The 11553-nt window shown below is 39.3% G+C and overlaps 1 protein-coding gene across 3 annotated transcripts; it reads right to left on the bottom strand.

Annotated features, from left to right (window-relative positions):
- Window positions 1-249: 249 nt before the first annotated feature.
- lrrc3ca (leucine rich repeat containing 3Ca) lies at window positions 250-8822 on the bottom strand. Of its 3 annotated transcripts, none has more exons than XM_027176844.2 (2): window positions 8551-8822; window positions 250-3478 (listed from the first exon to the last, which is right to left on the bottom strand). In XM_027176844.2, exon 2 carries the CDS (start codon window positions 3444-3446, stop codon window positions 2640-2642), a length of 807 nt encoding a protein of 268 aa, XP_027032645.1. In that variant the 5' UTR covers window positions 3447-3478; window positions 8551-8822; the 3' UTR covers window positions 250-2639. The 3 variants fall into 3 exon arrangements, with proteins under 3 accessions (XP_027032645.1, XP_047673330.1, XP_027032644.1); XM_047817374.1 differs by having other exon boundaries at window positions 250-3510; window positions 8581-8821; XM_027176843.2 differs by having other exon boundaries at window positions 250-3510; window positions 8551-8820.
- Window positions 8823-11553: the final 2731 nt, after the last annotated feature.

Raw genomic sequence — 11553 nt, 5'->3', positions numbered from 1 at the left:
TGAGATTTACGCATACAGGGGGCAATTTCTCCAAAACATGCATTTCTCAGTTGTTGTGATTTTTTTCTTGCATTATAATAACAATACATTGTGCATGTTTCTGCTATGGGATGTCGTTCATATACATAACACTATAATATATACATAATTAATGAATAAATTGATTGTACTGAAGATTTTGCTTATGTGAAAAGTTTAATTGATAAAGTCATGAATTAATTTATGCTTGCTCTTTGAACCTTAGACACATTTTCATTACAGTCACATTAGAGTTTATTAAATGAACAAAAACATTTCTTTAATTAAGTCGACAACAAAATAAAGAATATGTCAAAATTCCGGAACTCATATTTCAATTTCATGTTTACTATCCTCATGGCTTCAAAATGTTTTCATGAGTAACTGTCTCCATCTGATATAACATTTAAACACTAGCAGTCTATGTGGTGTGGAATAAAGCAGCCTTTTTGCTCAATTAAACCAAATTTGCTTCGGTGATTAATACTGAATCAATCAATCAAAATATCCTAATTGATATTTGGTAATATTTTGATAATTATGACTATTCATGCAGCAATTTCAATGCTTGTTATTTTCTCATTCACATCATCACACATCCCTTTTAATTAGGAAATTTTATGTTTTTTTTGTACAGTTTGCATTTTCTGAACTTAAATCATTTCAGGCTGTTTATATTTAAAGATGCTCAATATGCTACTGGGAAAAATCTGGCAACCTCAGAGATGTGAACTACATGTAAAGTGAATGGTATAAGTTTGACTAGGAATTAATCATATGTGAAACTCAACTCTGAATACACAGAAGTTTTCCCTGAAATTTCTATGTTGATAATACAGTAGTTAGTTTGTAGTCTTATTGTTTGCAGTTTAGGTTCACTTAAAATGCTACAGTCAACAGCAGTACACCTGTAATTTTCCAAACAATAAAAAAACCGTCTTGCTGTTAATTGCCCAAAAAAACAAAATTAAACAAATAGACATGCCAATGTTGTATACCTAAATCTAGTATCCCAAAACCATGAACTAAATGCCTAATTCCCCCAAACCAAAAAAATAGATATACCAGTGATCTCTAATTTCCCTAGACCCATACTAAAATCCCATCCTTACCCTCGAAAAGCTAAAAATAAAATATAAGTAAAATAAACTTTAAGAAAACCTGAATATGAGAAGAATTATGGCTTGTGTGTGTGTGTTTCTGTCATGGCTCACGTGACAACCCTATCAAATTATAGTCATTGTAACACACGGACATTTCAGAAATTCTACATGAGCTATCGATTGGTGATTCAGTGACTCTGCAAGACAGGTGAACAAAGCTGATGGCACCTTTGCAAATAATTCAGTTATCTGGCAGCTCAATCAAAAATTATTAGATGAAATGTTTTGTCAGGCTTTGTGCATCAAATGGCCAAAATCCATTGTTTGGCTTGTTTGTTCATCTTAAGGAAGCCTATCATCCATGTCAGGGTGGAGGTGGCTCTGGAGCCTCTCCCAGGAACACTAGATGGGATTCTGGTCCATTACAGGTCAACAAGAATACACACACTGACATATACATTCACATCAAGGATCAGTTTAGTGTAGCCATTCCACCTGTTGGAAAGTGGGAGAAAACACCTAGACATAGAGAGAACATGGGAAAGAACATCAGACTCTGCTCCAAGATGACATCTAAGTCGGATGAAACAGTGTCATTGTTTGGCTTTAATTAGTTGGATTAACTCTGTTAGAGCAGAAAAGCCCTAATATCTTCAGAGCGGGGAAATTTCAGGACCAGGACTAGAAACAACACAATCAATGACTGCATTAGTTGTGATTAATGTGTACTTCATCAGATAATGATAAAAATAATGATAAAATAAATAAATAGCTCGTGGTAATTACTTGTGGTAATTTCTCCTCAAAAATTCTGGATCAGCTGGTGTCCTTTGTTTTTGTTTCAATATGATCTGTTTAAGTTCTGATAAAAATGATCAAAATGTACATCTCAGAGCAAAACACTGACTTTTACTAACCATTTATTCGTAATGTCAAAAAGGACTGATGTGTAGGTTAATGCATTGCTCTTTTATAAAACTTACAGTACAATAGTCCTTGAAATAAACATTAGAAATTTTCATGTTAATACCATAATGGAAGAGAGTGCTTTCTTTATGCTACATGCTCTGGCAAATAAATGGGGATCCTTTTAAAAAATTACTGGAGGAACACAAAGGAAAGTAACAACTTGTCTTCTTTTCAAAAGCATTCCGAATAGATAAACCACTCTGCCAGTGCAGTACTGGAGCCTGGCTGGTCCTGGATCAATTATTTATTTGGATAAGATTAGATGACCCCTGCAAATATCTTGCTATGCTGGCAAGGAGGGTTTGTCTTTATGTTCGAGCCTGAAATGGAAGACTTGCTGCAGGATTTTTCCAGCTGCTAAGACACCATGTTTGTTTTTAAGGCTGGTTACATTCACTTTCTGATTGTCTGGAGAGTTGCAGTCCACTGTGCCGATTTATTTCCAGAGACGATTGCACACATGTTGGTTCCCCTTCCAGGTTAGAATCTGAGTGTACCCACTGCCCTTTGCTTGCCTGAGAACCTTCCCCCTTTAGCAAAAGTCTGCAGTCAAACCACAGTGCTAATGGTGGTGGTGGAAGACTCCTCAGACTTGCCCTGCCTGCTGGGCAGAGACTTGAGATACTCCAGGTGGCGCCTGGCATCTTCTTGATTATGCCGCACATAGTAGACCAGGTAGGAGATGACCATGGAGAACCATCCAAACATGGTCACAAGCATGGCCACATCTGTGGTCTTTTTAAGCACCACGCATAGGTCCAAGTCTTTGGCCAGCAGAAAGGGCACACCTTGGGCACCTGAGTCCTCAGGCTCTGATGTTTGGCAAACAATGCCGGTGAGAGACACAGGCTCCAGATTGAGGCGTGGAAGTGCCGTCTGTAACCGGCAGTCACAGTGCCAGGGGTTACCGGTCAGATTGGATCGAGCCCTCACGTCTTCAAAAGCTTCGGGGTCCAGTGTGGCCAGCTGGTTGGAGGATAGATCCAAGAACAGCAAAGATGCACCCAGGCCATGGAAAGCTCCAGGCTCAAGGATTGCCAGCTTGTTGTGGGAAAGATCGAGTTCTGCCAGAAGAGGAAGATCTTGAAAGGCATTGGCAGGGACACTGGTCAGCATGTTGTAGTCAAGGTAGAGGCGCCGCGTGTCATTTGGGATGTCCTGTGGGATCTCGGTGAGGTGTAGGTTGCTGCACCTCATGGTCTTGCCCCCGGATGGACCCTCGCTCTCAGAGCAGTAGCAACGATTGGAGCAGGAGGTGGCTGCGTGGTGGAAGCAGAGTGTCATCAACACCAAGCTGTGCAGCAGCAAGCACATGACCACAGAGTGCCGGAGCAGCCAACAGGATGGCAAAGGCATGGTGAAATGGGTGCATACTCCCTTTTGAGAATCTGTTGGTCAAAAGGAGACGTCTCAATCAGGCCTGGCAAAAAAGAAATAAATATCAAACAGGAATATGGTGGTCAAATTTCATATTATTATTATTATTATTATTATTATTATTATTATTATTATTATTATTATTATTATTATTATTATTGTTGTTGTTATTAATAATAATAATAATTACTTTTTTAATTAATTCTTTATTTCTTTCTTATTTATTTATTTATTTATTTATTTATTTATTTATTTATAAATGTAATTTGTTAGCCATATGGTCATTAATATATTATAGCATCTGTTCATTGTCCATTTTTCTAAGCTGGCTGTAAAAAAATTTAGCTCTGGTGTCAGTTATATCTCCATCTCTCTTGTGTGTGTGTGTGTGTGTGTGTGTGTGTGTGTGTGTGTGTGTGTGTGTGTGTGTGTGTGTGTGTGTGTGTGTGTGTGTGTGTGTGTGTGTGTGTGTGTGTGTGTGTGTATGTGTGTGTGTGTGTGTGTGTGTGTGTGTGTGTGTGTGTGTGTGTGTATGTACATAACCTACTTTGATTGCCCTCCAATTAACACAGAATAAATTACATCCCTTATACGTACTTACTAGAACATGCTCTCTCTTTCTCTCTCTCTCTCTCTCTCTCTCTCTCTCTCTGTCACACACACACACACAAACAAACACACACAAACACACACAAACACACACACACACACAAACACACACACAAACACACACACACACACACACACACACACACACACACACACACACACACACACACACACACACACACACACACACACACACACACACACACACACACACACACACACACACACACACAATAACAAGCTGCTGATTGATGACTGAGCTGGAGTGTGTTATTTCATGCACAGATGGAGGCTAGCTGCTTTAATTGCTGTAGGCAACAGGGATCTCTCTCCTGCTCTCTCTCAATCTCTCTCACTCACATTCCCTCTCAAGCTCTTTAACATAGTTCTAAATAACAAACTTATGAAGGTGGCTTTACACTTATTTTTTTAAGATACACACCTAAAACTAACCCTAACCCTAACTCCACTTTGGGACAAAGGGCATGAATTAATACTTTCCCCCAGTGCACACTGGTTGACTGCAATCCCTGCTGTGCTGTCCTAATTCACAGCATCACCTCAGGCACTCATACCATCCAGGTTTGACGAGAAGTGGCAGGGGACCACGTGAACAACATCCCTTGTCTTGGCACTTTGATGAAAGAACATGACGCATACTGTAATAAAGAATTTTAAAGCAGTTCTGAAAGAACAATTCTCTAATTTGAGTTTGAGTGGAATGCTTATGCGATTACTAACGATAATCTTGTGCCTGTCATTTAGTTTGCTAAACATTTCCCCTGAATAGACCATATCAGCTTGTCCAAACTCGATGTTTACAGTTGAATGATTTCCAAAGAATTGCTCATGTTTGTGTCTCTGTGTCAGTTTTGTGGTAGAAGTCATGACCGTACGTCTGACTGCTATTCAAGCCCCAGTTGCCATTTTGGTCATCCTATCCCACAGGCACTGAGGACTGTAATCCGTAGTCATTTCACGCAAGACATGGTTCACTTTGTCTTAAGTGCAAGTAACTGTGAGGGGCAAATTGTTCAACTAAAAAAAAAGTCCTGTCCTTTTAACCCTTAAAGAAAGACACACCTCTTGTCATCTTGACTGCAAAACCAAAAAGAAACCACCATAATCTCCGCAGCTTTACCTCAGTTTGTTCCGACACTGCCTAATTCCACGAACGTTAAATAAAACAGAATCTTAGCAGAGATTAAATAAACGTCTAATAATATTTGACCTTTTTCGATCATTTATGTGAAGCGAGTCCCTATGAATGAGATGTTACCATAGAAACCATAACACATTAGAACGAATGAGCTGTTGTTAAAGAAACTGGAATGAATCAGAATCAAGAATTCAGCAGTATTTTGGTATAATTGGATTTAGCAAACAATTATAGGGCCATTGAAGACAGAACAGAACAGAATGATTTTATACATAAAATGGTCTTTCAGGCCAAAATATTCAGCTATGATTAAATTCATCCTCAAGTACTGGTCTTGAGATATTGAAATAAGAAGACAATTGGCTGAAAGTCCCAACAAAATCCACTTACGCTGATTAAAAAAAGGAAATCGATCTAAGAAGAAGTACTTTGAAGGTTTCCATGATGAGTATGTCGAAATTTTGTTTGTGTTGTTTGAAATGAGGCAATATGATGCATAGTGCTATGACACGCCAGGGAAATGAACCCCGTAATGAGGTCTGAGGAAGTGAGACAATGCAGAGAGGAAAAAAGAAACATTTCTGACCTTAAAGCTCCTTATGGACTTCCTTATCAACATTTGCCAAAAGGTTTGCTAGGAAACAAGCCGAAGATGTTTATCACCTCTCCTTTTTCAAAACAACCAGCCATAGTTTCAGCATCGCTCTGAATCTAGACCCTGTTTAGCCAAAAGGGGCATCGGTTTACCTTTTTGTGATAATGTGGCTTAAGTAGCGAAGCAAATAAGGAGCTCACAGATAAGCCGAAACAGTAACATCTACCTACTCAGGCTCATGAATAAGAAACGCGATGCTTATACAATGTTTTTGTTTCTGGGTTACGAAAGGGTTTAAAAAAACTAGCAATAAAAAAGGTGATGAAGGCATCACAGAAAGATGTGGTCAAGTGCGAGAAGCTTACATTACAGAAGAAACAGTAGAGCGTGATGGCTTCAAGGATGAGTGGTTTTGAAACATAAGCCACAATGTTTGTCCTTCACGATGACTTCTAATGACTTAGAATGAGCAAAAAACACTTCAGATAACACTTTACATAAGACATGTTCGAAGGGTCTCTACTTTTTACACCTGCACTATTGAGAGTATGCTACGAGTAGCATTACAGCCTGGTTGGAGTCTATCTACATCAAACGGCGCAGGACCAAGGATAGGAAGACCTCAGCCATCCCAACAATGGACGATTTTCTCGGTTGTGTTTGTCGAACATGGATAGAATGAGGAGACGTTTCTTCCCACAGGCCATTCGAGCCCTCAACTGGGAGACCACCTACAACATGAACCCTTTCTGGACTTTTCTAGACTTGCCACAACACCCACTGCCTCAGCCAGACTTTTACACAATTGCACAATTTGCACTAAATGCAGATTTTGCACTTAACCAAATATCAGGGAGCTATGGAGCTGACTCAGTTCTGTTATGTCAATAAGCCTTGATTAACACCTAGAATAGTTGATAGTTTTTTTATTTAACAACATGACGTGTTTTAATTTGTTGTCCGACCAATCAGAATGCAGAACTATACAGTGCAGTGCCATTCAAAGGCTTTGTTAATAACATTGTCAGTTTAGGCAGCTAGAGCTTTAGTAGTGATGTTTATTAGACAGCTACAATATGACCTCCAGGTTTCTTTTCATCTATCACATACACCAGCACTGGCTTTCTCTTCCATCATGCATCGATCTGGTGTCTTGTGTGTGGTCGAACAGAGGTCACAGGTTCACTCAATAGCACTAAAACCACTTAAAGCAACAGCACTATATTAAAATCAAAATATATGCCACTAAAATCCGATTACTGCACCCATCCATCAGCGTCATTGAAATCTGGCCTCTTCAATGTCATTTCAGAGAAACAAAGAATGCTAGCAGCGTTAACTATTTCCCAGAGATGCTCTTTAAACTACATCCATAGATCTAATATTGACGTTCTTCAAGCTGTCTATAAATCAGCCACGGAGCACATACTGCCTAATGTACGGAAAGGAATAGAATAATCCATTTTAAACATCCCCCAGACTCAGAGCGGTGGAACAGGATGTTCCGTAGCCTCCTGCCAGCAATCATGCCTTTTAAATAAAGACTTCCTTAATATACAGAGGCCAGTTATGCAAACATAAACCATGGAGACTCTGAGGGTGTTGGTTCCTTTATACAACAGTGGCTTTGACACTAGTGGACATTAATTAGGTTCATGTTTCTATAGGAAGAGCTAGTTCACAGGGATGTGAACAGATTAAAAAAACCTGCACGGTTTTTCTGGAAGGAGATTTATGGAAGGAGTCTCCAGTGTCAGAGTTAAAACTATATGTAAGAGGAAAAGTGTTGGCACTTCTTTGCAGTTTCTCTGTAACATAACAAGCTGTTTTGTCTGGCAGTTAGCTGTAAACGTGAGGACAGAAAATAACTTTTTGTGTGCATTCTACATACAGTGTATTAATTAATTAAAAATGTCATTTGCTGTGGTATAAGAGTCCGTGGACATGCTTTTAAAAGAAAAGAATTAGCCTTGAGGTGGTCAAAATAAAAAAGAAGCAAATAAATTTCTTTTTGCATTTTAGTATTTAGTGTATATTAAACTGCTTTATTAAACGAAGAAGCAAACAGTGTCATATGTCAGTGAAGACATGTTGCGCATAGAGTATATTATCATAAGTAAATTAAGTGTGATATCAGGGGTTTTATCGCTGCATTGCTGCAAATTGAAAAATACTGATCCATTAACAATCATCAGCAAAGAAATTCCCCAGTCTTGATGGAAGACCTTCATGTTTTATTTTTTGTTTTAGAATTTATAACTTATTGAAACTCAAGTGTGAAACAGGTGGAAATAAATGCAGGCCTGTGTTCGGGCTAACACTGAAATACTGGTGTTGTAATTACTGCTGATATTAATAAGATCACCAGAAACAGCATAATAATTATAACAACAACAATAATAATAATTAGTGCCAAAAAGTGTGAAAAGCACACACACACACACACACACAAAAACACACACACACACACACACACACACACACACACACACACACACACACACACACACACACACACACACACACACACATATGTTGCATTATATATATAATTATGTATATTATTTATATGTATGTATGCGTGTGTATATATATATATATATATATATATATATATATATATATATATATATATATATATATATATATATATATATATATATATATATTCAAGTTGCATTATGTATATGTATAACTGCAAAGAATCTAAGATGCATTACCGTTAAAGCACGCGCATGTCGCGGACTCACGTTTCTCTCACGCTCGTGACCGGAGCCAAGGAAAGTTCGCCTTCACATCTTCACTTTATGAAGCACAACACAGGCGCAAGTGCGTCGCACAAACAGATCGCGCGTGTGTGTGTCAGTGCGTGTGAATGTGTGTGTGCGTGTAAGAGAGAGAGAGAGAGAGAGAGAGAGAGAGAGAGAGAGAGAGAGAGAGAGAGAGAAGCTCGTGTCGAAAATCCCTGACAAATAACTCGGTCGCGTGCGCGAGGAAACCTTTCGCTCAGTTTCCACGCAACCAGTACAGCGTCAGAGGCGAAAGCCGCGAGCGAATTCCATCCAATCAGCAACAGCGACTCTCACTTCATCATCACGCGCTTTTCCTTCTTCATCATTTCAAGAGTCCGAGTTTAATTTTCTTTCTGCACAAATGTAGAGCAGCGTTCTTATCTATCTATCTATCTATCTATCTATCTATCTATCTATCTATCTATCTATCTATCTATCTATCTATCTATCTATCTGTCTGTCTGTCTGTCTGTCTGTCTGTCTGTCCGTCCGTCCGTCCGTCCGTCCGTCCGTCCGTCCGTCCATCTATCTATCTATCTATCTATCTATCTATCTATCTATCTATCTATCTATCTATCTATCTATCTATCTATCTGTCTGTCCGTCCGTCCGTCCGTCCGTCCGGATGTCCACATCCTCATTCCAGAAACATGACCAATAGAGTTAATGTGTCATTACTAATTTTTGTTAAGTCGTATTTTCACCTTATACTTCCCTGGCCTCACCTAATTTAATCTGGTTTACTCTCTCTCTCTCCTTCTCTCCCTCTCTCACCCCCTGGGAATGTGTTCATCCTCCTTCCCCTACATTTCTAAACATTTGTATCATGTATGTCAGATTGTTTGACTTCACAAGTTGTTGATCTCTGACACTGTTTTGGTAGTTTTGGAAGGCGTAATTTTATACGTTGACCACATTATCATGCCACAATATTCAGGGTTGTTGCTGTTTCCATGCTAATAGGATTGTGAGGTCAAGTCCTTGCTAGTTACAGTGATTTACGTTCACACACTTACGTACAGTGACGTAAAGAAGTCTGTTTCAAAAGCACGTCTTTATGAGGAATTAGAGCACCTTCAGCCTACAAAACGCAGTTACTAAGTTTAGTGCAGTATTAAAGGTACTTTAAAGTAGGTGGATACTGGTCTGTTTTTGGCTTGGTAGACATCAATGCATCGATGTTTTAAACCTAACACAGGCAGCTACAGAAAGCCAATGGAGGATGTATAGCAATGGGGTGTGATGGCAGAACCTGGGGAGGTTGAAAATAAATCACACCTGTCTGTATTCTGGATTAGATACAGTGGTCAGATTGTGACAAGGGACCGAACAAGCACCTAAGTGGCCTCTGTGGATAGTAATATCTCGATCCGCCTGATGTTGTAGTGGGGAAACCTCCAAACAGAGTCAGTTTAGTTATGTCAAACAAGAAGGACAACTATCTGTCCAGGATTACAGGTGTAGTGTGTGCAGCGACAGATGGCTGTATGCAGTAACAGATGGTGAGATCTGAGAGTGTCTATCGCGCTCATAAGATCTTGACATGAGCATGCATCTTCAGGCATGTACAGGACCTCAAGTCTCACTGGAATTTAGATTGGAGTAATAAACTGCCATCCATGACATGCTGAGATCTGTGCAGAAACATGAGAAGGACAGGAACAGACGGAGATATCAGGTACAGAGGAAGAAATGAAGAGGATCTAGGATCTAGACAAGTTTTATAAGACACCAGTGGAATGTCTGCATGGGGCAGATGTGGATCCCCTCTGAGACACATTACCTGACTTCCCTTACATGTCAGAAGCAAACCTTTGCTATGCTGTGCCACAGATTATAAGACTAATGGTGATAGACAGGTGATTGACCATGTCAAAGGCTGCTAAAAGGACAAGTATAATGAGGACTGACAGTTTGGCAGTTTGGCAGGCTGTCCTTGTTGTCCCCCGCCTTGTACCCCAAGGGTCCCAGTTCCCTTGATAAGTGGTGCTCATCTACTGTAGTAACACAAAGCTCCTCATTAATGGCCACAAGACTAGTTCAGCTGTGGACTGTACCACTTTGAAGCCAGATTGGTTAGGACCTTAGAGGTTATTCTGGGTGAGATAGAGAAACCGCTGATGTTCAAGAATTTTAGAAGAACAAGAAAGAAGTGATATCAGCTGATGTCTCAAGTAACTAGTGAGTTTCTTCTGGACTGGTATTTAACTAGTTAGTACTTAGACAGTTAGAACTAGCTAACAAGCTACCTGTAATGATAGCTAGTGTCTTCAGTAATCACACAGCCAGCTTGTATATAAAACGTTTACAATGACACATTTAGTAGACTGTACCCAAGTACCCTTCTTTATTATTTTCTTCTTGAAGCATTTGACAAACAAAGCTATAATGATCACTTTAAACCAAATAAATTGAAAAGTTTTGGCACGCTTGCACTTTTGCTTGTACACCCTGGAGAGATCCCTGGATCAATTTCTGTAATATCTAACAAGTTTTGTTAGTAAATGTAACATTCACACAACAGTTTTTTTCACATCCATGGACTGCAAAGCATAGATTTTATATTCCGTTTGGTGTTTTGTTTGGTTCAACATTTGAAAAGCACTATGCCAGGTTGTAACCTGTCTGCAGTGGCAACCTGATTTTGAGCAGAAATATTCTGGTACTCGGCAATCAGGAAATTCTACGTTGTGTATGGGTACACTGTAATTATGGCTTCTGATACTGGCAAATTATCAACTGTTTGAGACATGTATTATTTTTGTTATGGCATTTTTTAACCACTAACACACACACACACACACACACACACACACACACACACACACACACACACACACACACACACACACACACACACACACACACTGTTTTGTTTCCTTGGTAATGAATAACAAATAGATTTTACGTGTACAACCTTATATTTATACC

This window comes from Tachysurus fulvidraco, chromosome 8 (genome assembly GCF_022655615.1).
Source record: "Tachysurus fulvidraco isolate hzauxx_2018 chromosome 8, HZAU_PFXX_2.0, whole genome shotgun sequence".
NCBI classification, from domain to species: domain Eukaryota; kingdom Metazoa; phylum Chordata; class Actinopteri; order Siluriformes; family Bagridae; genus Tachysurus; species Tachysurus fulvidraco.
Note: the sequence above shows the minus strand (reverse complement) of the source record. Positions and strands in the feature narration are given on the sequence as shown.